This window comes from Cervus canadensis, chromosome 18 (assembly GCF_019320065.1).
Source record: "Cervus canadensis isolate Bull #8, Minnesota chromosome 18, ASM1932006v1, whole genome shotgun sequence".
In the NCBI taxonomy this organism is placed as follows: domain Eukaryota; kingdom Metazoa; phylum Chordata; class Mammalia; order Artiodactyla; family Cervidae; genus Cervus; species Cervus canadensis.
The window spans coordinates 26,300,603-26,327,091 of NC_057403.1; the positions used below are offsets into that span (position 1 = coordinate 26,300,603).

The window sequence follows — 26,489 nt, forward strand, 5'->3', positions numbered from 1 at the left end:
TTTCTTGAACAAGGTCTTGTACCTAATAATAAAACATTCCTTAATCAAAGAAGGAACTCAGGAGTCAGGTCCCTAGGAGATGAGGGCCCAAGTCATGAGAATAAATCTCTGGAGCTCTGAGAATTTGAGGGTGCTGGATACCTGGAATGGAGACTGCTGGATGCTGGGGAGCCATGAGGGCACTTGGGGAACTCCTGACTCCTGAGTGGCAGGGTGAGCTCTCAAGGGTTGTGGAGGGGAATATGGACCATCATGGGTTCACGTATCAGGTCTTAGCATCATATACTTTCTGAGCTTTCCTTATATTATCTCATTTAATCCTCACTACAGCCCTATGGGTTGTTCTTGTTGCTCACTTGTTGTTGTTAAGATGTGTCTGACTCTTTGTGACCCCATGGACTGCAGAACACCAGGCTTCCCTGTCCCTCACTATAGCCTGCAGTTTGCTCAGACTCATGTCTGTTGAGTTAATGATACTATCCAACCACCTCATCCTCTGTTGCCTCCTTCTCCTCCTGTGTGTCCGCAATCTTTCCCAGCATCAGGGTCTTTTCCAATGAGTTGCCTCTTGGCATCAGGTGACCAAAGCATTGGAGCTTCTGCATCAGTCCTTCCAATGAATATTCAGGGTTGATTTCCTTCAGGATTGACTGGTTTGATCTTTATATCATCCGAATTTCACAGATGAAGAAGCCGAGACCCAGAGAGGTTAAATAATTTGCCCAAGGTCATATAAATAACGAGTGGTCAAGTTGGGATTTGAGCCCAAACCATCTGGCTCCAGAGTCCATTGTCTTTTTATAGTGCAGAAAGGTAGCTTTGTACACCCATAACATCCAACACTTTGCCCCTGATTAAATATATTGTCTAGCCCCCACAACTTTCCAACCAGAGAAATGTCTGGAAACCTTCCCTGAGGAAAAATTTGGGACATGTCAGTGGTTGCATGTGGCCCTGGGATATGGCCAGAGCTCAGAGAATTTGGAGGTTCCAGATGCCAGTGTTAGGGGGAAATAGAAATAGCCGAAACATTCCTCAGTGACGCTCAGCATGAGCTGGACTTGGTTCCAAGTGCTTTCCCTACGTTAACTTGTTCGCACTTCACAAGGGCCTGACGAAGTAGCTGCTAGAGGTCCACAGTCCCTTATCTACAATTCCCTGATGCAAAAGTGGTCTGAAGACTGAGAGATGTGTTATGTGTTTGACGTTAAAACTAAGTCAGCAGCAAAAGCTGACCTGAACTCACATGTGGCTGCTTACAGTTGTAATTTATCCCAATTGGTATGCATATTCAGAAATGTCACTGCAGAAACATTCATATTTGTGGTTTTGTAACACCCACTAGGAGTATTATATGATATGTGGTATTTGCATGGGATGACCCTTTGAAATTCTAAAATCTGAAATGCACTGGGCCATAATAATTTTATTTACTTATTTATTATTTTAAAAATTTATTTATTTAATTAATTTATTTTTGTCTGTGCTGGGTCTTCTTTGCTGTGCAGGTTTTTCTCTAGTTGTGTGCGGGCTTCTCATTTCAGTGGCCTCAACGGTTGTGGAGCACAGGCTCTAGGGCACACGGGCTTTAGTAGTTGGGGTCCACAGGCTTAGCTGATCCGTGGTATGTGGGGTCTTCCCAGATCAGGGATCGAACCCAACTCTCCTGCATTGACAGGTAGATTCTTTACATTGAGCTACCAAGGAAGCCCTATTTTTTATTTATTTATTAAAAAAAATATTGTTACTGTTGGGACTTCCCTGGTGGTCCAGTGGTTAAGAATTCACCTTGCAAGGCAGGAGACATGGCTTCGATCCTTGGTCAGGGAACTATGGTCCCACATGCTGCAGAGCCGTGTGCCATAACTAGAGTCTGTGTGCCCCAACACAAGATTCCACATGACTCAATAAAGATCTTGCATGCCTCAACTGAGATCCAACAGCCAAATAAATAAAAACATATCCTTTAAAATGTCACTTTTTTAAAAAGATTTTTTTGATGTGGATCATTTTTAAAGTCTTTATTGAATTTGTCATGATAGTGCTTCTATTTTTTATGTTTTGTTTTTTTTGGCCAAGAGGCATGTGGGGTCTTAGCTCCCTGACCAAGGATTGAATCTGCACCACCTGCGTTAGAAAGCAAGATCTTAACCCTTGGACCACCAGGGAAGTCCCCCCAATCATTTTAGATAAGGGACTGTGGACCTATCTAATTGCCTCCATTTTAGAGATGACAAAAATGAGGGATGGAGAAGGAGGGAGTTCCCCAGTATTCCATACAGTGTGATTCTCACATGAACAAAGCTGAGCTCATGTTTGATAGCAGTGATGACGATGCCAAAGACGTGCATTGTGACAAGCACGGACTGTCTCTCCCCAGAGCAGGTGACCCACAATTGAAAGGAAGGGAGGCCTCTGTGTAGAGTCTGAGGGCAAAGGCTTAGCATGTAGGTGGCAGCTCCCAGGTGTGGGGAAAGCATAACCATCAAATGTATAGGTTCCATGGCAGTCTAGTGGTTAAAGCTCATCTTCCATTGTAGGGGGCACAGGTTCGATCCCTGGCTGGGCAGTTAGGATCCTACATGCTGCATGGTGCGGCCAAAAAGTATAGATGTGTGGTAACCCAGCGGCAGATGGCCCCCTGCCCATTACCAGAGACAGCTTCTATCTCTGATTTGGTCACAGACATCGTTTTAGACTCAGATACAGTTTCAACTCCTGGTTTTCCCAGTCACAGCCTCTAAGCTTGGTTCAGTACTGCCACCACCCAGGACCCTGGCTTGGCCACTCAGGCAGTTGCTGACCCAGACCATGACACTGTCATTGGATCTGGACTCTGGGTCAGCTATGAGCATCAGCAGGGAGACAGGTGCAGGTGCCAATTCAACCACAGGTACAGATTCAGGCCAGGGTCCCTTCACAGCCCCTTGGCAAGCCCCAACTAAGCTGTGGCCACAGGTAAAAGCCTTGGTTCAGTTTCAAGTGTGCTTTCTGATCCTGGATTGGCCATTACCATAGTTTGAGAGCTGGACACTGCTCTGGAGTCCCTCAGAGGTAGCATTTTGGAACTGGACATGGTCTTGGACTTAAATGTGGCTTGCGTGCTGGGCACACACAGTCTTGTGCTTCGCAAAGGTGATATGTGGTCCTGTTAAAGGAAGCATTGTCATTACAGGAGACTGGGCACTGGAGTGGCATCGTCAAGGAAGATGCTAGGAGGGAATGAGATTCCATGGGAGGGTCCACAGCTTCCTCAGTCAGAACATCTGCAGATGAGATGAGGAGAGGATGCATCAGAACTGAATCCTGACATTAATCTCATCCCTCCACACCCTAGACACCCAGGGTCTCTGGTATGGAAGCGTCAGCATTCAGAAGCTAACACAGTTCCCGATATAAAATGAATTGGAGGACTTCCCTGGTGGTCCACTGGTTAGGAATCCGCCTGCCAATGCAGAAGACATGGGTTCACTCTTTGGTCCGGGAAGATTCCACATACCACAGAGCAACTAAGCCCATGTGCCACAACTACTGAAGCCTGTATGCCTAGAGTTTGAGTGCCACAATGAGAAGCCCACGCACTGTAACTAGAGAATCCCCTGATTGCCACAACTAGAGAAAGCCGTCTTGCAGCAACAAAGACCCAGTGCAGCCAAAAAAAAAAAAAAATCAGGAAAAAATAAAATGAATTGGGGCCCATATCAGCAGAAAGAGAATGATGGGGCTGAGGGAAAGTACAGAAACAATCAGCACAGCCTGGGTGTAGAATAGGACTTTGATGAGCTGGTGAACACAAGTTTCATCTAAAAACAGCATTGTGTATGTGCATGCTCAGTTATTTCAGTTGTGTCCAACTCTTTGCGACTCCGTGGACTGTAGCCCTCCAGGGTCCTCTGTCCATGGGATTTTCCATGCAAGCATACTGGAGTGGGTTGCCATTTCCTTCTCCTGGGAATCTTCCCAACCCAGGGATCAAACCTGGGTATCCTGCTTGGCTGGCAGATTCTTTACCACTGAGGCACCAGGAAGCACAGAGACTGAATGGGAGCCCTTTATTCCAAGGTTCTGGGAAACCAGTCCCATAACATAATTTAGGACTATGGTCAGCATCCAGTTTACACCGAGTCTGCACGGAGGGCCTCTTCCCTAGTGGCCTGAGCGGATTTTAGGGTCACAGCTGCCACCTGTTCCATGTGCAGATTTGGTTGGTGATTTCTTGACTTTAACCTTCAACTGCTTCCTCTATAAAATAGGGATAATAAAAAGATCTGCCTCCACGGTGTCTGAGGATTACATTTTTAAAACAAATGTTAGTCATTCAGTTGTGTGTCTCTTTGAGACCCTATGGACTGTATGTAGCCCGCCAGGCTCCTCTGTCCATGGGCTTCTCCAGGCAAGAATACTGGAGTGGGTTGCCATTCCCTTCTCCAGGGGGTCTTCCCAATCCAGGGATTGTGCTCGGGTCCAGGAGGCGTGGCGCATCTCCAGACTGTGGACGGCACAGCGCCGGGGTCCACAGGCCAGCTCCGTCCAGGTGAAGCCCTGGGCAGGGGCTTGGCTGTGGTCAGAATGCTGCTAGCGATGCGGCCCCGGACCGGAGGGGCCGAGGCTCCAGTGCAAGCTGAGCAGCGGCCGCGGATTGGAAAAGCCTGGCAGCTCCACGGGCGCTAAGCGAGGCTGCGCAGCACGAGAGAAAAGGAAGGATCATAGACGACGCCCCCGCCCCGGGCCGCGTCCCCGGCCAGAAAAAACACGTGCAGGCGGGCCGCGGGCAGCACAAGCGGGAGCCCCAGGTCCGTGTCGAATCGCAGCCAGGAGCCGGGGGGGCACAGCCTGCGCACCCCTTGGGCGCCGCCTCTCCTACAAGCGTCGGCTGCGGGTGCTGCCTGCCGCCAAGTACACGAGGTCTCGGTGCCAGGGATTCGCCAGCACGAACGGAGGCACGGCGTAGACAGGTCCTCAGAGACCCTGGGACAGCATTTTGGACACGTGGTCGCAGGCCTTGTCTCCCGCATGCAGGACGGGATGAGTGGCCACCACCCCGGTGCCGACAGGTCTCCTGAGCTCTGCACCTGCAATACCTGGAAAGGCTCAAGGCGTGCGAGGAGGGGCCGGCGGGCCGCGTGCTCGACGCCGTCCAGCAGGACCGCCCGGCAGGTGTGAGGCTCGGGCCACCGCGGCAAACTCCTTGTGCGGGTCGTGGGGCTGCGGCGACGGCGTCACCATCACGGGGCGAGTACCCAGCAGGTGGCGCGATAGAGCCAGCGTCGGGTCCAGGGAGGCGTGCCCACCCAGGGTCATCACTGTCACTCCCATCGGCCTGGACGCCCCTACGTGCACCTGGCCACCCACCGCCCTCCGAGGGCCCCGCAGCTACACAGCGCAGCACAAGCGCGCCCACAGAGTCCACCAGTGCGCCCTCACCAGCACTGTGGTCAGGGGCCCCTTGGGCGGTGGCGACAGGTACAGCCGGAAATTGGGCTTCTCAGTACCAGTCCTCCAAGAAATCCTGATGTAGTAACATCCCTGGAAACCCACACATGCAGTCACCCGGCCAGAGGGAACTGGGAGGGGACAGGAAGGAATCAGTATTATCTGGTGGATTTCGAGGCCAAACACATAATGTTCTAATCCTGTCGCCACCTAATCCCTGGCCATGTGAGCGTGGGCAAGGTATTTCACTTCTTTGGGCCTCAGTTGACTCATATGTAAGAGAGGGTGTTAGCCCAGGGGTATGGGAAGATTACATGAGATAATGTATGTAAAGGGCACAGAACAATGTCTGGTACATAAACATTAACTTAGAATAAAGTTGCTTCCACTGGGCGGTCATCCCAGAAAGGCCCGACTGGTCCCCTTCTCACAAGCAGTTTGGCCAAATCCCTTGCTACAGACCCTGCCCAAATAGTCCTTTGCCCCAGTTGGCCAGGGCCCTGCCCCAAGAAACTCCACTATGGCCAATCCCCTGTCACAGAACTTGCCAGGCAGCCCAGGAGCCCCAGCTGGCACTGCCAGTTCTCTGATGCTGATTCAGACCAACTCACCCGCCTTCTGGGTCTCCCACGGGTCACTCACCCCACTGGAAGCTCAGGGCGCCGCGGCACAGTGGGGCAGGTGAGAGGGCGCCCGTGGCTGGAGAGGGAGTGGGTGGATCCCGGTTAGTCACCGCAGTCTCTCTTGCCAGTCTGCCCTCCAGGCCTCCTACCGCAGGAACAGAGGGGATGCAAGAGGAATCCCAGAGAAGAACGCAGTCCTCGGAGCCCAGGGAATAAGGTAAGATGGGGGCTTACCTGCAAGGAGCCGAAATGAGGCCAGGCACATTGTGGGGGCATTTATGGTTCCAAATGCCTGGGCTTCCCTGGTGACTCAGATGGTAAAGAATTTGCCTGCAATGCCGGAGACTCAGGTTCAATCCCTGGGTCAGGAAGATCCCCTGGAGGAGGAAATGGCAACCTGCTCCAGTATTCTTGCCTGGAGAATTCCATGGACAGAGGAGCTTGTGGGCTATGGTCCATGGGGTCTCAAAGAGTCAGACATGACTAAGCAACTAACACACACATGCTTGGACCTGGCCCTCAGCACTCTCCCTGGGTTAGCACACTGAGGTCCCCATTAGCACTGGCTCCAGCCTGACCTGTTGCCATCGATAGTAATGAGGCCTCATTATGCAGGCAGGGTCAAGGAAAAGGGGCAGATGGACAGACAGGGGAGGGGAAAGGACAGGGAGGGGAGACGGGGGAGACAGAGCTGAGCAGAGACACCGAGAGAGGGAGAGGAAAACATACAAGAAAATTGCAGTGAGATGGAGAGATGGGTGTGGGGAGTGAGACAGGCAGAGTCAGAGAGATAGAGAGAGCTGAGTGGTGGAGAGATGTGAAGACCCAAAGACAGACAAGAAAGATATTCCTTCAGAGGGCCCTCAAGTGTTTGGAGGGGTGAAGTCTCCCAAGTTTAAGACAGAAAATTACAAATCAGGGGGTTGAAGTGGGTAAGACTAGCATACCATGGTTGGGACTTCCTTGGTGGTCCAGTGGTTAAGACTCTGCGCTTACACTGCAGGGGGCATGGGTTCAACCCCTGGTCATGGAACTAGCACGCAGTGTGGCAAAAAAAATAAAAAAGAGAGAGAGAGAATATCATGGATCCTAAGAAAACAGGGTCAGGGTTCCTGAGCCTGCTGAGGAGTGAGGAAGGAGAGGCTTCAGGCTTGAACTTTTGGGGTCCTGGAAAGGAGGGTGCCAGGTGCCTGGACACCTGGATTCTGCAGAAGAGCGAGCATGGAGACTGGATTTCCTGAGTCTGAGGGAGGAGGACCGGGGACCTGAACTCCTGGGGAAGGTGGAGGCTGGGCTCCAGGTCGTGAAAGTGACTGGAGAGGGCAACACATGCACCACGTGGAGGTCTGGAGGATCTGACGGTGGAGCTCCCATGGGAAGACAATGGCTTCCGGTTGCTCTCATCCTCCTAGAACGTCCTGAACCAGAGAACAGTGGAGCCTCACCGTCCATGGAGGGAGGATCTGGGAGGAAAGACAAGGCTGGGGCTCTAGACAGGGAGAAGCAAGAGACCTTGGATATAGTTTCCAGCCCCTCCGTTCTCCCAGGTCCCAGGAATGTGCACCCCCTAGCCTCTTTCCGCCCAGAACCCTTGCTTTGGGTGGGAGGAGGAGGAGGAGAATTCAAGAAGGAACCGACTTTCAGTAGCTTCATTTCTCACCTGCTTAAGATCCCTCCCCGGGCTCTTCATCACAAGCAGAGGAGGTGAGGGGGGCTCCACCGAGGGCACAGGGAACAAAGTGTGGGAGTGCAAAGGTGAGGGTCTTTCCGGGAGCAATGAGTTCCTTCCAGACTGAGATGGGGAACATACGTGCTAGAGATGGAGCTGGACCTGGGAACAGGGGAGGGGGCAAAGCCTCCGCTGCCGGGCTGAGGAACTGGGACTCTGTCCCGGGCCCCCTGGAGAGCCATGGAAGTTTCCATGCAGAGGAGGGTGCATGGGTGCTCAGTCGCGTCTGACTCTTTGTGACCCCATGGACTGTAGCCCGCCAGGCTCCTCTGTCTGTGTGGATTCTCCAGGCAAGAATACTGGAGTGGGACTGGAGTGGGTTGACATTTCCTGAAAGGGGAACCTTTCAGACCCAGGGATCGAACCAGTGTCTCCTATATTGGCAGGTGGATTCTTTACCACTGAGCCAGTTGGGAAGCCCAGAGGAGGGTCGGGTTTGGCTTTAGGAAGATTCCCTGGACCAGAGGGTGAGACTGAGGCCAGAAGCCCAGGGGGAGGAGGTACAGGGACCCATGTGGGTGAGGCCAGAGTTAGAACAGAATGGGGCCAGAGAATGGAGGAAGGTGGGGGGCGCTGCTCAGGAGGCTGAATGGGGGTTGCCCTGAGACAGGACTCAGGAAGAGGCAGTTTAGGGAAGAAGCTGAGGCTAGGGTTGGACCCCGTGGGTGTGAGGGGCCCCAGGCGGATGTTCAGGAAGCCAAGGAAAGCCAGGCCCAGGGTTCAGGGGAGAGCCCAGGGCCGGGATACAGGTGTGGAGGTCCTCAGTGAAGAAGGAAAAAAGAAGCTTTGGGGTGTGCTGGGGGTGATGCCCCAGAAAGAGGTAAGTGGAGAAGCAGGAGGGTGGTGAGGACCACAGCATTCAGGGCTGTGGATGAAGAGGAAGTTCCCGAAGAACTGATGTTTTATCCAGAGTCAAGTGTACCCCAGGGATTCTACAGAGAGTTGAAGCCAGAATATACCCAGAATAAAGTCCTCTGAAGTGTCACGTTTTATACTCTAAAGTCTCGTCAATTTTGCATTCAACTCCATCAGTCTACCCATGTGAGTTCTCATATAAAAAGATTTTCAAATACTTACCAGGAACACCCTTGAACCTACCCTTGTGTACTCCCCTCCCACCCTCAACAGTGAAAATGGGTTCAGGTTCTCTGGGTTCAGCCGTGGAATCTCCTTGATCAGTCTCCCGGTACACCGGAGTGTCAGTCACCCATGCATTCAAGGCTCTTCATAAGCCTGCCCACAGCAGTCAGACAGTCCCAAGCCCTCCTAAGGCAAATGAGCCCCCAATCCCAACCTTGTTCTTTGCTCTGTGCCCCTAGCAACCCTCCTCACCACGGGTCTTTCTAAAGTCCATACCAGACCCTGCCCCTCCCATGGCTCCCGTGCCTCTGGTGTGCAGTTAGACTTCCTCAGCCTGGCAGCAGGCATCCGCCCACTTCTTAAGTTTCCCCGTCACCCGCCCTCTTCTCCCACTCTGTTCTCCAGCTACAGGGAACTTTGGCCAGCTCTCCAAGTGCCCATCCTCTCTCTCTCCTGCTTCTCTTTTGCATACAGTGTTCTTCTTTCTTGGGAGAACTCTCTTCTCCCAGCTTTCTCCGTGTATCCTTCAAGTATGTGGGGTGGGGGTGGGGTCCCAGTGCAAAATGAAAATGTAGAGTCCTTTGTTCAAAAATCATTAAGAATTTCACGATGGTGACAGTGGGGCATCAACCAGCATGGGGTCCTTTTAAACAAGGGGCGCTGGGCATCCCTGCAGATCACACTGCCATGAAGCTGGCCCTGCCTTCGGGGAATCTTGGAATCTCCCCACCTCCCATCCCAGGCTCAGTTAGGATCCTCTTCTGGGCTCCCAGAGTCCCCTCAGCTTAAACAGGCCCTAATCATTCTTGCCTGTGCTTCTCCCATCCCAGCCTTGACCACTCTGGGCTGCCATTGTTTGGTGAGTATTTATTTGCTCCACCGGACTTGAACTCTATGAGGGAAGGGTCTGGGGCTGTTGGTTACCACTCTGTTCCCAGTATCGCTGTGCATGAAAAAGTGAAAGTGTTAGTTGCCCAGTCATGTCTGACTCTTTGCCACCCCATGAACCATAGCCTGCCAGGCTCTTCTGTCCACAGAATTTTCCAGGCAAGAATACTGGAGTGGGTAGCCATTCCCTTCTCCAGGGGAAATCTTCCTGACCCAGGGGTTGAGCCTGGGTCTGTTGCACTGCAGGCAGATTCTTTACCATCTGAGCCAGCAGGGAGGCCCCTATCATTCTGCACAGGTCAGAGCAACACTGAGCATTGATACCTATCCTTGCTTTTGTGAGGTGTGATCAGGAAGGAACCATGTCCAAGTTCAGTCTAGCAAAGAAACATCCCCTTTCAGAGGACCCTTCATCTGATTCTCCCACATACACATCCAGGTAGCATTATGAAGTCTTGGCATTAGCCGATGCCTCTCATTTAATCACAGTTATGTCCAGGCACTCAGGAACCATGGGTTAGCCACACCCAGGATCTGGCAGGAGGCAGACAGGGGACAGAGTCCTGGTATCAGAACTACAGTGTCTTCAAGAAGATGCTCCAGAAGCCTGGAGCTTTGGTGCCAGGAAAGCTGGTCTCAAAAATGTGCAGGGGATCCTCCAAGCCAGATGGGGGATGGACAGTGGAAAGAGTAGCACTCCCTGAGCTCAGAAAACTGGTGGACCCAGCTAGGCAATGTTGGACAAGCGGCATTTTAACTTTCAGCTACAGAGACACATGATCATTTGCCCAGAGTTGGATTGTTTCTGCATGGGGTTGGGGGATGGTCCATGTATCTTTCTGGGGAGGCAGAAGGGGACCATGCTAGAGGAACCAGCCTGCCCCCGTGTGCCTCCTCCCACCTCACTACTTCTGCCTGTGTGGGTGTGCATCTGTCTCTGGGACTGAATTTCCTGGGTTCACATCCCCCTCTCCCCTGCCCCACAGGCCACAGCCTCAGTCTTAGCTCTTGAACCTGGAAGAGGTCCTTAATTCCTGTACTATAGAGAAGTCACCTTCCTCATCTAAGGGGTGGATCCCAGGTATCAGAGACAGAGGCCCCACAACTCTTCTTCCCCAGTCTCTGCAATCTTGCCTGAGAATGGGGCAGCTGGACAGTGGTCCCCACTGTCCCCTTCTGTGTAGAGGATGGAGGCCTTGGGTAAAGTATTTCAGATCTCTCAATCCACTCACTTCAGCTCCCAACCTCGTCCGGCCACTTTTTCTGCCTGCACCATCGCGGTAGCCTCCTCCTTGGTCTCCCTGCGTCAGCTTTGTCATGAGCATGTAAACAGAACCCCCACTGGAGCTTCCTAGACATCAGGGAGGACTCTTCTCCTTATGGGTCAAAACCCTCCAATGACTTCTCATGCCACTGAGAATAAAATCCGGGATCCTCCCAGTTGTCCACAGGGTCCTTCATCATCTGCCCCTTTCAGCTCTCCAACCTAAACACAGGATCACTGTTTTTTTCCTCCCCTCCAACCCATGCCAGCCCTGCAGCCTCCGGCAGTGCTGTTTCATCTATATGGAATATCCTTTCCACCCACTGAGTAGTTAGCTTGAGCATCTCAGCAGGTGTTACTTCCTCCAGGAAGACTCCCTAAACTCTCTTCCTGGGTCAAGCGCCCTGGTTGTAGGGTCTCATAGTTCCAAGGGTCTCTCCTGCGTGACCCACCTTGTCACCATACATGCTCTCCACTTGCTTATTTGACGCTTGTTTCCCTCACCAAATGGTGAGATATGGGAGGGCAGGACGGGCCTATGTTTGTTCAGTATCGAATCCCTTTTTGTTGCTGTTGTTTAGTTGCTGAGTCATGCTGGACACTTTGTGACCCCATGGACTGTAGCCCCACGGTGCTCCTCTGTCCATGGGGTTCTCAGGCAAGACTATTGGAGTGGGTTGCCATTTCTTCCTCTAGGGGATCTTCTGGACCTAAGTATTGAACCTGTGTCTGCTGCATTGGCAGGGGGATTCTTTACCACTGAGCCACAAGGGAAGCCCTAGTACTTTGCATTAATTAATGCTCTAGTACTACAGGCATTAATTGTTCAAATTTTAGAAGGAAGATTGCAGGATGGCACGCTCTGGCTCCCCCTTATGGCAGTAAGTGGTATTTTGATGCAGGCACTAGGTATCCATCCCATCCTCCCATTCTCTAGGTCCCTTTCCCCAAAACACCTCACTCTCCCTGATGGCTTCACCTGACCTCTGCCACTGAGGGTAACAAACAACAAGAAGAAGGACCTCGTGATGCTGCTGGAGGACTTGGGGGATCAGGTCAGGTCCTTGGGACTCAGGCTGTTCCCTTGGTCAATGGAGGATCATTTCCAAGGCCTACACCCAACCAAGAAAGGTGTGCCAGGATCTAGGATGTTATTCCACGAGGACAAGTCATGTGCACCAGATCATGAGCATGGCCAATCCAGTCTTGGGCTCTTCATCAAACCCCTCACACAGCAGGGAAGAAAGACAGGACCCGAGTTCCCTCCATATCTTGCCTCTGGAGGTGGTACCAGTGGTGGTCTGAGGTCAGGGAGTGCTGGTCCTCCTACTGCTGATCCATTCCTGGGCCTCCAGTGACACTTCTAAGACCCACGGTTTGATCGTGCAAACCTCCAGGCCTGGTATCCAAGGGGAGGCCTAGGGCAGATCTAGACTGAACGAGGACAAACCCTGGAGAGACACAGGGGCAGAAAGGCCCCAATCAACCTGAACTAGGCTCAAGGCCCACAGGACCACAGGGTCTATACTCCCTGTCTATAGTTTCTTACCTCCTACTGTCAAATCAGCTGGCTTTGGCAGCTGCCCAGCCAATCCCCTACACAGCTCTCGCTGAGGTCACCACAGCCTTGAGATCATTAAACACAAGAGTCCTTGGCTCTGATTTGCCTGGTTTGTTTCACTCCGTCCCTCCACCTATTGCTGTTCAGTCTTTGTTTTTCAGCCCAGGTATTTATTTTCCTGTCCCTTAAATATGGAGAGTCTGATGACCTGAGTCTGATGACCCATCCCCGCTGACAGAGCCCCCATTTCTGTCCCTAGCTCTGGTCTTAGACTAGGGGTCTAGTGGTCTCCTGGCTGCCATCCCTTGATGGCATGCCCACCCTCTGGGCCCCCACCCCTACATTCAACAAGTCCCAGTGGCATCGGTCGGACAGTGGTGAGCATGGCTGCCTTCCATGTCCACCAAGTCCCACACTGGCCTCAGTACCGTCCTCAAACCTGCCCCTCCTCCCTGGTCCTGTATCAGGGCAGATCCACTGTCCCTCCCCCGGTCAGAGCCCTGGGCCTTCCCCTGGACACTTCCCTCCCCCACAGCCCTTCAGCTCCAAAACGGATCCACTCAGCTTCCTGTCGTTCTCACCCACCCTCTGCTGCTTTCCCCCACGCCTGCCCCTGGTCCAGCCTTGTCCTCACCCACCCAGGTTCCTGACTTGGTTTTCCTCAGGCTCCCAGCCTGTCTCTGTCTCTGATCCACCGTCCTGACAGCTAGAAAGATCTTCCTAAAACCCAAACCTGACCCTCTCCCTCCCTTGCATAGACTCCTCCATGACTCCCCAAAACCATCGGGCCAGAGTCTGAGCTCCTCAGCCTGGGGGTCCTGAACCCTGCCCACGCCTCCTGCCTCACTTCTACCGCAGTGCCCCCAGTGCCCTGCATGTCCTAAGCCCTTGTTTGTGTTGGCCCTAAGCCCAGAATACCTTTCCTTCTGCTCTTTGCCCCATTATCTCCTTCAGATGTCATTCTCAGCTCACGTCTCCTTCATGAGGCCCTCCCTGACCACACCCTAGGCTGACTCAGACACATTTCTGGGGGCTCCTTCCATCTCCTAGGCTTCCCTCCTCACCAAGTCTCTCATCGCCCTGAGCTATCACTGTCTGAGGGGCAGGGCTGGGGGCTGCCTGGGTCGCCACAGCGTCAGCCAGCACAGGGCAGGCCCAGAGAGGACACTCAGGGAATGTCTGCAGGGTGAAGGGAGGACCGTCCTCAGGCTCATCCGGGGACCTCAGACAGAAAGGGGCGGAGGGCGGGGTTCTCTCCCCAGTGGAGGCATCCCACTCCGGAGCCCTGAACGAACCCCAACCCCAACAGACAGAGACACGGGCAAGGGCCCAGGCCCAAGCTTAGAAAAATAGGACTTTCTTGTTGTGCCCCGGTGCCCCCGACACCCTCCCCGTCAGAGTTTTAAAAACCGTGAGCAATTTGGTGAGTCCGAGGCCAGGGCCCACGGGGCGTCTGGGTCCTGCCGCCCCGGCGGGGGGCGCCCTTCTGGGCCGCAGAGGTGGGCGCCAGGCTAGGGTCCCGTGGGTTCGTGGCTGGGCCCCCGGGGCTCACAGTCCAGCTGGACCACGGTGTGGGCCCTGGGTGCGGTGGGCTCAGGGGCCGGCGGGGCCGGCGTGGGGCCCAGGGCGCCGTTGGTCTGGGAGCACACGCTGCTGACAGGCGCGGAAGCCTTGGTCTTGCCGGGGGGTTGGCCGCCGTGCACCTTGTAGCGCATGAGCAGCACGAAGATGAAGACCAGCACGGAGGCCACGATGACACCCCCCAGCGCGATGATCATGGTGCCGCCCAGGAAGGGCGCGTGCGGGGCCCCGCAGGGCCGCAGCGCCGGCTCGGTGGAGAAGCGGCTGCAGCCCACCGGCCGTGTGGCGGTCAGCCCCGTGGCGCCGTCCTCGTACACGGCCAGCACGCACAGATCGTAGGTGCGGCCTGACGCCAGGTCCGTCAACAGGAAGGAGCTGCTCTCGGCCGGGATCATCCTGGAGGGACAGGCAGGTGGGGGTCAGGTCGCTGGCTGCCCAGCACCCACCCTGCACCCTGCCCCAACCCTCCAGTCTGGAAGATCCCCTCCACCCCCCGCCCGAGGCCACTGCCTCGTTTCACCCTAGGCCCTGAGGTCCCTGTAACCACTGCCTGAATTCCCTTTGGTTTGATACTCTTCAGCCACCATTCTGTTAGCCAGCTTTACCCCAGTCCACCTTCTCATTTTCCTGCTGCTCAAATGTCCCTTTGATCTCCCTCTGCCCTCAGTGCCTATATTCTCACCTGTGCCCGCTTCCTCTCCCCCCTGCTGCCCAGTATGCGGTGAGCCCCACGGCCTCCCAAGTGTGGTTTCATTTTATATGCCGTTGCCTGCTTCCCCTCCTGCACTGCCACCCTTCCAGCATTTTCCCCGAGCCTGCAGCCCAAGTTCCCTCTAGCCTTACTGCCCAATTTTGTTCCACTCCCCTGCCTGACTTCACTCTGGTTCCCCCACCCGCCTCTCCCCTAGCTCACCGCCTGAGTCCCCCAAGTCTATCACCCCATTTCCTGTCAGCCCACCACTGAGTTCCCTCCAGCCAGACATCTCTACAACTCAGTGCCCAGCTTTGTTCTTTTTTTTTGATGTGGACCATTTTAAAAGTCTTTACTGAATTCATTACAATACTGTTTCTTTGTTTTGTTTTTTTGGCCCCAAGGCATGCGGGATCTCAGCTCGCAGACCAGGAATCTAACTTGCACCCCTTGCTTGGGAAGGCGAAGTCTTAACCACTGGACCGCCAGGGAAGAGGCTGCCTGGTATTCCTCTAGCCTGATGCCCATTTCTTTCTACCATCCCCCTGCCCATCCAATTTCCCTCTAATCCCACCTCCACATCTCCCTCTAGGCCTTCACCTAATTTCCCTCTGTCCCTCTGACTTTCTTCCATCCCGGACTGGGTTGCACTTTCCCAGCTGCCTGACTTTCCTCTAGTGGAAAGCTAGAATTCTCTCTAATCTAACCGCCTGAATCCCCTGTTGTGCTGATGCCCGATTTCCTTCTAACCTGCCAATGAAGGTCCCCCGAGCCCCGCTGCCGTATTATTATTGCTGTAGCCGTAGCCTGCTTGCCAGAGAGCCCTGTCATCTGACTCCGTTTTCATTAAACTGATGTGCCTCAGTCATCGCTGCTGAGTTCTTTTCCTCCCTGTTGCCTTATTTCGTTCCAGTTCTGTCTCCTGATTCTCTTTTATCTCTCTGGCCTGGTTTCAATTTATCCTTATCTTTCCCATTTCCTTTTATCTTTAGTACCCAATTTCACTATATTTCCTTTTGTAGCAGGGCGCCCTGTTGGGAGATTTAACTTGTTTTATAATCCCTGTTTTATTCTTCAGCGGCTTTAATGAGGGAACTCCGTGATTGTCTCTAGGAGGGTGACGATCTAGGAGAGCACTTGTCCCATCCTCCCCACCCCACCCAGCAAGGTGGACAGGACTTGTGTGATTTTCAGGTGTGGGCCCTCTGTGGAATCGACTGAGGATGGCTATCTTTGAAATGGAATGGAGAAAAGCTTGTTGGATTTCCAGGACTGAGAAAGAAATCAAGTGATTATCTTTGGAGATTTTGGCTTGTGGGGAGGCAAAGGGAACCCAGATACTGGATTTACAAAGCACGGACCCCAGACCTTGGGAGGCCCACTCTTCCGCAGCCGGGTGTCAAGGGTGGTACCCCTGGGCCAGCCGGACAGAGAGGACAGGGAGCCATCCCCAGCCATCCATGCAAAGCTGGACTTGGGTGAGACATGTCAGTAGCACCTGGGTTACAGCCACCATCAGTGACCACATGTGGCCACAGCAGATGTTCCAATCTTGCCTGGATGACTGTCATGGTAACCCACTCTTGGAGTGTGTAACCCAGGTTTTGTTTGCAGCAAGACAAGGGAGAAGGGAGTAGGGAGTCCCCAGCAATGCCAGATTGAACAGTCCTGTTCACCTAGCCGTGGTGGAGCCTGAACTAGCTTGAATTTGATTTGGAAAAAAAAAAAAAAAAAGCTGAGATGTCACCATGTTAGAACTCCAAACACATACAGCAGGTCACATTGTACAAACCCAAAGCCTAATCTCTATATAACCTCCTCCCCCATTTTCCTTTTAACTTCTGGTCTGAGTTCCTTTGCAGGCTTTCCAGGCAGCTCAGTGGGTAAAGAATCCACCTGCAATGCATGAGATGCGGGTTCAATCCCTGGGTCAAGAAGATCCCTTGGAGGAGGGCATGGAAATCTATTCCAGTATTCTTTCCTGGAAAATCTCATGGACAGAGGAGCCTGGCGGGCTACAGTCCATAGGGTTGCAGAGTCAGACACGACTGAAATGATTGAGCATGCACTCAGTTCCTTTGCAGCTGGGCTGCCTCACTCCATTTTCCCCATGATCCCTGGACCCTCCTGCTTGATCTCTTTTTATTCCTGCAGCCTGACTTGAATCTAGCTGTCATCTGGAAATACTTAGTTCTCTTTACTACTTAAATCTGCTCGTAACCCTTCAACCTTGCCTCCCCGGCTGCCCAGTTAACCTTCTTTTTTTTTTTTTCTGGCCACGCCTTGCAGCATGCAGGATCTCTCTTAGTTTCCCAACCAGGGATCAAACCCATGCTCCATGCAGTGGAAGCGCAGCATCCTAACCACTGGGCCACCAGGGAAGTCCTGATTACCTTTTATTCTTGCTGCCAGATTTCCTTTTTCTGTCTGTTCCTGTTTACTTTTGCTGCCTCCTTTCTTTTTACCACTGCTGCCACATTCCATTTGCCTTCTCTGCCTGATTTCCTTTGTAACCCTGCAGCTTCCCTTCCGGTGCTGCAGCCTGGGCTATCAGTAGGTGTTCCTCCAGCCCTCCCTCCACCTCGCTCCCCCACCCGAACTGCCCACCGCCTGGACCCTGCACCTGTACACGAGGATGTCGTCGGCTGAGCTGTTGTACTGGATCTGGTACATGCGGATGCCTGGGATGGGCCGCTGATCTGGCCACTGGACGAGAGCCGCTGTGGCGCCATGCTCCGTCACCTGGACGCCACGGTCAGTAGGGGGCCCGGCCTCAGCCGCCTTGGCAGAGGCAGAGGCAGAGGCGGCAGAGGGCGGGGTGAGGGCATCAGGCTCCCCGTCCCGCGGGGGGTCACAGCTGGTGCTGTTGGCTAGCTGAGGGGGTGGCGGGGGACCCACAGTCAGCTCAACAGCGGCCGTGGCCTCGCCAGCTGCATTGGCCGCGATGCACGTGAAGATGCCGCCATCTCCCGGCTCGGTGACCAGCAGCTCCAGCGTCCCATTGGGGAAGGCGCGTGCTCGGCTGGAGTTACCCAGCAGCCGGCCCTGAGGTGACACCCACCGCACGCGGGGCTCGGGGTCCCCCACCGCCCGGCAGCGCAGGGCGGCCGGCCGACCGGCAGGCACGGCCAGGGGCGGCGAGCGGTGGGTCACCACCGGGGGCTCGCACACAAACTCCTCCTCGCCCACTGCCCAGAAGTAGCGGCCGCCCAGGGCCGGCGGGGAGGCGCAGGCCTCCAGGTCGTCCTCCCGCGCCAGCCGCCTCAGCCACACCAGCTCGCAGTTGCAGTGCAGGGGGTTGCCGCCGAAGGCCAGCACCAAGGCGGAAGCAGGCGAGCCGCGGGGCCGGGCCAGCAGCGGCAGGCGGGAGAAGAGCGGGTCCGGCGGGATGGTGGTCAGGCGGTTGGAGGTCATGTCCAGCCGCGCCAGCTTGTGCAGGCGGGAAAAGGCGCCGGCAGGCACGGAAGCCAGCAGGTTGTGGTCGAGGCCCAGTGTGTTGACGTTGCCCAGGCGGCCCAGCGCCTCCCAGGGCAGCTGCTCCAGGTTGTTGTAGGAGAGGTCGAGGTCCTCCAGCGTCTCGGCGCAGTCGTCCAGGGCCCCGGCCGCCAGGGCCGCCAGCTGGTTGTTGCTCAGAATGAGGTGGCGCAGGTTGACCAGGCCGCGCAGCTGCCCCTCGCCCAGCGAGGTCAGCCGGTTGCCGTCCAGGTGCAGCGCGCGCAGGGCACGCAGGTCTGCAAAGGCGCCGGCGGCCACGTGGCGGATGGTGTTGCGGGACAAGCTCAGGTGTAGCAGGCCCGTCATGTTGGCCAGGTCCCGGCGCCGCACGGTCGCGATGAAGTTGTCCGCCAGGCGCAACTCCGCCGCCCGACGGTCCAGTGAGGGTGGAACGAACAGGAGGCCTGCCCCCGGGCACAGCACGCTTAGGGGCAGGGATTGTGTCTGGCAGCGGCAGCGCCGGGGACACGGGCTGGGTGAGGCTGGCTGGGGTGGAGATGAGGCAGGGGCCAGCGGTAGCAGGCAGAGGAGCAGCGGGAGGACGGCCATCGCGGGCAGGGGCGGCCTGCTGGGAAGAGGAGGGGGTGTTAGGGCGGGCTGGGGCCAGAAGAGGGGTGCTGGAGGGGGTCGGGGTGGTCTGAGACCAGAAGAGAGGGTCACAGTGGGCTGAGAGCAGAGAACTTGATCAACGATGGTCAGAGAGGAGTGTGGTCAGACAGACCAGAAGCCAGAGAAGATGGTTAAAGACTCAGAGAGATGTGTCACGAGGGAAGAGAGGGAAAAGAAATGAACAAAGAAAGTCAGAGGGAAGGGAGGTGATTAGAAATGAGACAGGCAGAGAACAGGAGCAGTGATCAGGGTGGGGAGAAGGTAAGCCAGAGAGCTTTAGATGTGGTCAAAGAGAGACACTCAGAGATGGCCAAAGAGAGAAGAGGTGGTCAGGGTGGTGGGAATGATTAGAAGTAGGCAGACAGGACCAGACGAGAGAGGTTGTTAGAGATAGTCACAAAGATGAGGAGTGGCCAAAGAGAGGGGAAGCGGCAGGGGTGGCCAGATCCAGGAGAGATGGTCAAAGATGGTCTGAAATGGTCAAAAGGCAGAGAGGCTGTCAGAGAGAGGAGGAGGCAACAGACATGTCAGAGACAGCTGGAGACGGGACAGCTGCTGAGATTGACGTGTGGGGTGTGGGGAGAGGGCACCAGAGAGAGGAAAGGCAGTCAGAGATGTTAGAAATGATCAGAGAGCATCAATGAGCAAGAGAGACTGAGAGAAGAGAGGTGGTCAGTGAGGGCGGATGGTCGGAGACTGGCAGTTGGAGTCAGGAGTGGGTAGAGGGCAAGAGAGAGTGAAAGATGGTTAGACAGAGGAAAAGGTGGATAGAGAAACTCAGAGAGGAGAGACAGAAGAATGGTAGAGAGAGATGGTGAAAGATGGTCAGAAACAGTCACGGGTCAAGGCTTAGAGTCCGGGGTAGACACGGGTAAGAGAGCTGCTGAAAGATGATTAGAGAGAGGTTCTACAGACAGAGATGTCAAGGGTGGTCACTGAGTGAAACAGTAGACAGAGGTGGCTGGAGAGAGATGCTGTGGACAGGGGTGTTAAAGACGATGATCAAAGACAGCAGTGGCAGACAGAAATGGTCACTGAGAGGAGTGGGGGCCAGAGGTAGCCAGGGAGAAGAGCCAGTGGACATAAGTGTCAAAGATGATCAGAAAGAGAAAAGGTGAGTAGAGATGGTCAGTGAGAGGAAGAGATGGAGAAAGGAGACTGGAGAGAGGAGTGGTGGACATGAGAGGCAGCTGGAGATGATCAAATAAGACAGATGGTAGGAAGAAGCTGGAGAGCCCGAGCGGGGCCGGGGGATGGGGGCAGTCACAGACCTGGAGATGCCATCAGCTGGGGATGAGGAGGTCAGAGAGGGGCAGGGCTGGCCAAATGTCCACAGTGTTCGAGGCAGACTCTTGTGAAGGGACATCTGTTCCCTGGGGAAATTCCAAGGGTGCCCAGGGGTACATGGTCCTCCTTACCTCCACCCCCAGCAATGAAGTTCCTCCCAAGTCCCTCCCCACCACAGGGTCTCCCAGTAGCCTTACCTGAGCTGGAAGCCGCCCCAGGGAGCAAGAATCCTCAAGCTCCGAGGGGTCAGGGGTCAGGGCTCTGGAGGGGGTGCCTGGTCATGCCTTCCCTGCTCCCAAAGCCTCTGTCGAGGAACTGTCTGTTGTGTCTCCGCTCAGATTTGTGGCCAAAGAGTCTCTAGACCTTGATACTTAGGGTCTTAGATCTCCAAATACTGGGCCTCTTAAGGGCCCAATTTTAGAGACCCAGGCCCCAATCTAGGTTGCCCGGAGTCACCGTCTCCCAGCTCCAGTCTTGGGATGCTAAACAGACAGATGGAGAGTTTAAGATCTGAGTCCCAAGCCCAATCTTGGGATTTGATGCTAGGGTTCTGGGTTTAGATATTGGGGCGCTGAGTCAAGATTTGCCCCAAATTTCAGCATTCGGCTTAGCAGCAAGGATTTCAGGCCCAAACTCAGGTTTAGGCCCTTTGCAATGCCAGGGTTCAGATCTTGGACTCTGAGGCCTAAATTTCAGGGTTCGAGTCTCAAATAGTGGGCTCCTGGGTGTAGAAATGAGAATCCAGTCCCAGATTTGAAGGTCCCAGGCATAGAACTCAGAGCTCAGCTCCAAATTTGGGGATTCAGATGCTAAATCTTGAGGTTCAGGCTCCAAATCTTGGGGTGCACATTCCAATTCTTGGGGTTCCAGCTCCAAATCTTGGGGTCCCAGGGACTGATGTTGCGATTTCAGCCCCAAATACTGCTGTTCAGGCTCCAGGTCTCGGGGTCCCAGCCCCAAATCAGGCTCCAAGGCTCAGGTTTCCAGATCTCTGGATCCAATATCGGGGTGCAGGCTCCCCTATTTCGGGGTGCCGGTCCTGGTTGTGGGGCGGCGCCGTCTCCACTCGCTTCGCGGGATGCAGCGGGGGCTGGTCCAGATGGAGGGGGGCGGCTGCGGTAGGGGTGGGGGGCGGCCAGGCAGCCCCGGGGGCCGGGGTGGGGCGAGGCCTGGGCGCGGACAGACGGACAGACAGGGACACGCGGGGTGGGGGCACCGCAGCACAGGCTGGGACGTAGGGGGAGGGGCCGCGCTCGGAGACCCCTCCCCCGCCGGGGCCGGGGCGGGGGCCGGGCGGGGGCCGGGCTGGCGGGCCGGGTCCGGGCGCTCCCGCGGCCTCCTCGCCGGGAACCCAGGGCCGTGCGCGCGCCCGCACTTAAAGGCGCAGGCCCCGCGCGCGCCCGCGCTTAAAGGTGTAGGCAGGTCTCCTCTCTCAAAGGCGCGCCCCTAGCCCCACCTTTCATGGAGTCGTCCTGGCTTTCCTTGGGAGAGAGAATTCTTGGATAAAGAGTCAGGAAGACACAGAGACTGAAACCGAGAGACACACAGAGATAGAGAAAGAGACAGAAAGATAGACAGGCTTAGATTGAGGGACAGAGAGGAGCAGAATCAGAGAGGCAGAGACAGAGAGGAAAAGACACATATTCAAGCAGAGATGGAGATACAGAGACAGTGAGAGACCCAGAAAGAAAAAGAGAGACGAGAGACAGCACCAGTTAGAGATAGACAAAGAGACATAGAGATAGTCAAAGAGACAGAGACTGAGGGAGAGACAGAGACTGAGGGAGAGACAGAGACAGCGACAGACTGAGCTGGGCAACTCAGCTGTGAGGGGGGGTGTGTGTGTGTGTCTGTGTGTGTGTGTCTGTGTGTATGTGTCTGTGTGTGTCTGTGTGTGTGTATCTGTGTGTGTGTGTGTCTGTGTGTGTCTGTGTGTGTGTGTCTATGTGTGTGTGTCTGTGTGTGTGTCTGTGTGTGTGTGTCTGTGTGTGTCTGTGTGTGTCCAGCTCTCATTCGCAGCCTTGAATGTGATTCTCCATCCCAGAGCCCTCTGCCGCCTAAGCCTGTCTTCTGCCTTCCTGTCTCAGCATCACCTCTCTGGGATGTCCTTTAGGTGGAATTTCCCTGCCTGGGCCCTGCCTGTATCAGGCCTTATCTTTCAGGCCAGTGTGGAGACTCTGCTCTGTCCCAAGGCTCTTTGCACTGGCTGCAAGGGGAAAACGTGGCTCTGGAAATAGAGCTAGATGTCAAGTCACACTTGCCAGATATCCCATGGAGAAAGGAGAAGATAGGAATTGGAACAGAGGCAGGGGGCAGGCCGGGTTGACCCAGAAAAGTATATCCGTATTTCCACTGCCTCCCCCTCTCCTCGACTCAGGTCCACTGCCCCATAGAATATCCTACTAGAATCGTACTAACACATGACTCACCAGGAGTGGTGTCTGCTGTGCTGATGCTCGCAGAGGATAGTGGAGGAGAGGATGAGGGTGGGGGGATCCCACGTGTTTCCTGGCAGATGGTGTTGCGGGAAGAGGGATGTGGGCCGTGGTCTACAAGCCTGGCCTCGGAACTTGGTTATAGCAACCTGGGGGACCTAATCTTTTGGGAGCCCTGGTCCAAAGAGGACCCACCCTTGGCTCGTGGTCATCACCTTACCCTGGGGGAACCTGATCACAAACCCTCCCCCCCACCCAAGGATCCCCCATCTGAGTGGAGAAGTAAGGTAACCCTGTTGGGGGCGGGGGCATGAATGCACATCCACCCTGGCATCACTAGCTCTGCTGAAGGTTTCAGAACAGACTTTTGGCTTCTTCCACTTGTGTGTATTGAAAAATTGCAGCTAAAATTAACTCAGCTTTAGGGCCCGCCTTTCCCGATCATTAGCAAAGTTCATCAGTGCTCCTGGCCCAGTACAACAGATACTGGTTTCTCAGACACTCAGGAAAAAGATGAGAAGTTTCAGAGATGCTACAGCAGTGGCGGAGGTGGGGGAGACAGAGGAAAATACCTGGAAAGTGAAAGTGATCTTCCCAACCCAGGGATCAAACCAAGGTCCCCTGCATTGCAGGCAGATTCTTGACCAACTGAGCCATCAGGGAAGCCTGAAGATACCTGGAGACAATCTCAAACAGACCGGGATTAGAATTCAGTGGAACTGGCTGATTTTGGGGGTGGCCCCCGGAAATGTGCAAGTGGGGAGGGAAAGAGTGAGGCAGAGGAGGGACAAAGTTAATAGAAGGTGCAGACGAGGAGTAAGTTACCCTTTTGGGCAACTGGGGCTTGATTCTGCTGGGAAACATTAAGGAACCTTATAGAACACATCAGAAGTATTGTTCCTTCCCTTCCTTCCCTGATGCAGATTTCAGAGAGCCTGGGGCATTTATCCAGTCTTGCCTTCTTTGGTGATGACTGTTCCTTGGTGAGAGGGGGTGGTATTGAGAGCAATTTGAGATCAGAGGGGGCTGCCTTGAATGATCTAGATCCGAGGTCCTCATACTTCAGCCTTATCAGAATCACCTAGAGGCTGTGTTAACCAGAGATCTTCAGGCCCCAGTTCCAGAGTTTCTGATTTGCATTTCTGCCTTCCAGGCTGATGGTAACGCTGCTGGCCCAGGGACACACTCAGAGAAGCACTGGGCTAAACCAGGAACGTCTACAATGTGTGTGGTCCTGGCCACCACACTGTGCCAAGACCTGGTGGATTGAGGGGACCCCAAGCGCGGGCCAAAGAAGCTAACATGTTTAGAGACATACAGAGAGACTTGGCAACAGAGAAAGGCAGAGGCAAAGATGCTAGTTCAACATTTACTTTGGATCTCTGGGCATGGTTGTGCACTAGATGACACTGCAGTAAAAGTGTTACCAAGACAGTGTCAGTGAAGCAGGTCCTGCTTCCCTGAGCTCACATTCTAAAAGGGAGAATGACAGCCCGGGGTGGTCGCGCCTGGGATGGGAGGAGCTTGGGCTAGAAAGATTGGGACTGTCGTGACAGAGCGGTCAGAGTATGACGGAAGCACAGGGCAAAATAATAAGGGCTTTGATGACAAAGTACAGGGCTGGATGGAGGAACCAGAGGGTATTCTGATGGAGCGTTCTGATGGAGGAAACAGAGGGTGTGCACCTCAGAGGCAGAGTCCAGCCTTTCCCTCCACCTTCCCACCCTCCAGGAGTCAGGAGGCCTTCCTGGAGGAGGAGACTTTTATACTGTGATTGAAGGATAAGTAACAAATGAAGCAGGTGGGCAAAGGGACGCCTATGCTGTTTGTATGCCCTTATGCCATAACATGTGCAGGCTGGGGGGAGTTGGTTTCTGAATAGTTCTGTGCGTGTGTCTGCATGTGCTGTAATCCTTCATTAGCTCCTGGAAGGAGATCCTGGTGGGATGGTTGTTTGGGGGACTCCGCTTAATTGCTGCATTTACTTAATTGCAACATCTGGAGAAGGGGACCGAAGCATCAGAAACAGCCACAGCAGGAAGAATGAGGTTAAACTGCCTGAGAGCTGAGGGAGCCTTGGGAGGAAGGGAACTGCTCATATCTACACACACAGTCTATCCAAAAATACACATCCATACTCACAATGCACATCACATTCTCAGAGGCTCACCAGAACACACACGGATACAGAAGGCACACGGAACACACATCACGTCCAAATAGAGAGACTTATACAAGTTGGGCTTCCCCACTGGCTCAGCTGGTGAAAAAAAACAGACAAACCCCCCTCTCCCCACCTGCCAATGCAGGAGACACAAGAGCCATGGATTCGATCACTGGGTTGGGAAGATCCCCTGGAGAGGGAAATGGCAACCTGCTCCAGTATTCTTGCCTGGAAAATTCCATGGACAGAGGAGCCTGGCAGGCTACAATCCTTGGAGTCGCAAAGAGTTGGACATGAATGGGGACGCACGCATGCAGGGGGGTTGGGGAACATACAAATACATACTTAGGCACACTTCCAAAACACACACACAGACCCACATTCAGACATGTGAGAAGTCACATGTGCAAAAACACACTTGGCACACAGATTCTCTCTTGTACACGCATGTGAGCCACATTCCCACAGATAGACACAAGGAGCATTCTGAGAGTCACACAAGACATCTACGCAGGATGGACACACACACGTGCACATACATGTACATTCAAATCAACAGATTCAGTCTCTCTGCCAAGAAAGGGTGGCTTTTAAAATAAACTGAGGCCCCTTCCAAGTCAGGGGGTTGTTAGAGCAAGAAGGGATGGAGGTGGTATATCTCCTTATCCTCAACTAGTACCTGCCAACTCCTCGTACAACCCAAGTCCAGCCAATGGGGATTCATTGAAATTAGCTCAGCTTTGTAATTATCACATGAATCAGCGCTGAGGACTAGGGACTCACTTGAAAAAGATCATGTCTGAATGTGCACCCCCAAATGGAGAGGGGCCAGGAGATGAGTACATCTTCTCCACCCACCCCCTGTACATACACACTAACCACCCTAAATTAGACTGATGGGTCCCAGGCAAGCACCCACTTCTACATGGCAACCATGAGACCCTGTACTGAGGTTCTGCTGAACTATGGTAGAAGACAGAATACAACTTTCAGGGACTGTTTTAATGACTTCCATCTATCAACATGGAAAAAGACTTCTGTAAGAACATGGGGGAAAGTTTACATTTGTGCAAAGAACCAAGGGAAATATGTTGAAAACTTTTAACCAGTAAACGTAGAGACTCAGGGCCATTGTAGAGACCTATTCTGTGAAATCCTGAAAACCACAGTTAAGGATTTGAGGCTCACTTTACAGAATGACAGGAGGGCTCAAGCTTTACTGATATCCGGGGACCAGAAAGGAAGGAGCAGTGTATTAGTGAATGTAATGCCAACTGCTGTAACAAATAACCCCCTGAATTTCAGTGACTTCATACAATAGTTTATTTCTTGCCAGAGGTGTCTTGCCACAGGTAGCCAGCTATCCTCGTCAGTCAGTCCGTCAGTTCAGTTGCTCAGTCGTGTCCGACTATTTGTGACCCCATGGACTGCAGCACACCAGGCCACCCTGTCCATCACCAACTGCCGGAGTTTACTCAAACTCATGTCCATTGAATTGGTGATACCATCCAGCCACTGCATCCTCTGTCGTCCCCTTCTCCTCCAGCCTTCATCTGCTGATAAACAAACCAGTTGTTTATCTTGCACTTCTGTTATTTCCTGGGGCTCAGAATTATCTGCTTTCACCAGTTGGCGCTAGTGATAAAGAA

The 26,489-nt window shown here is 54.0% G+C and overlaps 1 protein-coding gene across 3 annotated transcripts; it reads right to left on the reverse strand.

The window, feature by feature from the left end:
* Positions 1–13,919: 13,919 nt before the first annotated feature.
* Positions 13,920–21,602, reverse strand: LRFN3 (leucine rich repeat and fibronectin type III domain containing 3). Of its 3 annotated transcripts, none has more exons than XM_043437292.1 (4): positions 20,439–21,602; positions 20,226–20,327; positions 17,474–18,910; positions 13,920–14,555 (listed from the first exon to the last, which is right to left on the reverse strand). In XM_043437292.1, exons 2-4 carry the CDS (start codon positions 20,318–20,320, stop codon positions 14,090–14,092), a joined length of 1,998 nt encoding a protein of 665 aa, XP_043293227.1. In that variant the 5' UTR covers positions 20,321–20,327; positions 20,439–21,602; the 3' UTR covers positions 13,920–14,089. The 3 variants fall into 3 exon arrangements, with proteins under 3 accessions (XP_043293227.1, XP_043293226.1, XP_043293229.1); XM_043437291.1 differs by having other exon boundaries at positions 17,474–18,913; XM_043437294.1 differs by lacking the exon at positions 20,226–20,327.
* Positions 21,603–26,489: the final 4,887 nt, after the last annotated feature.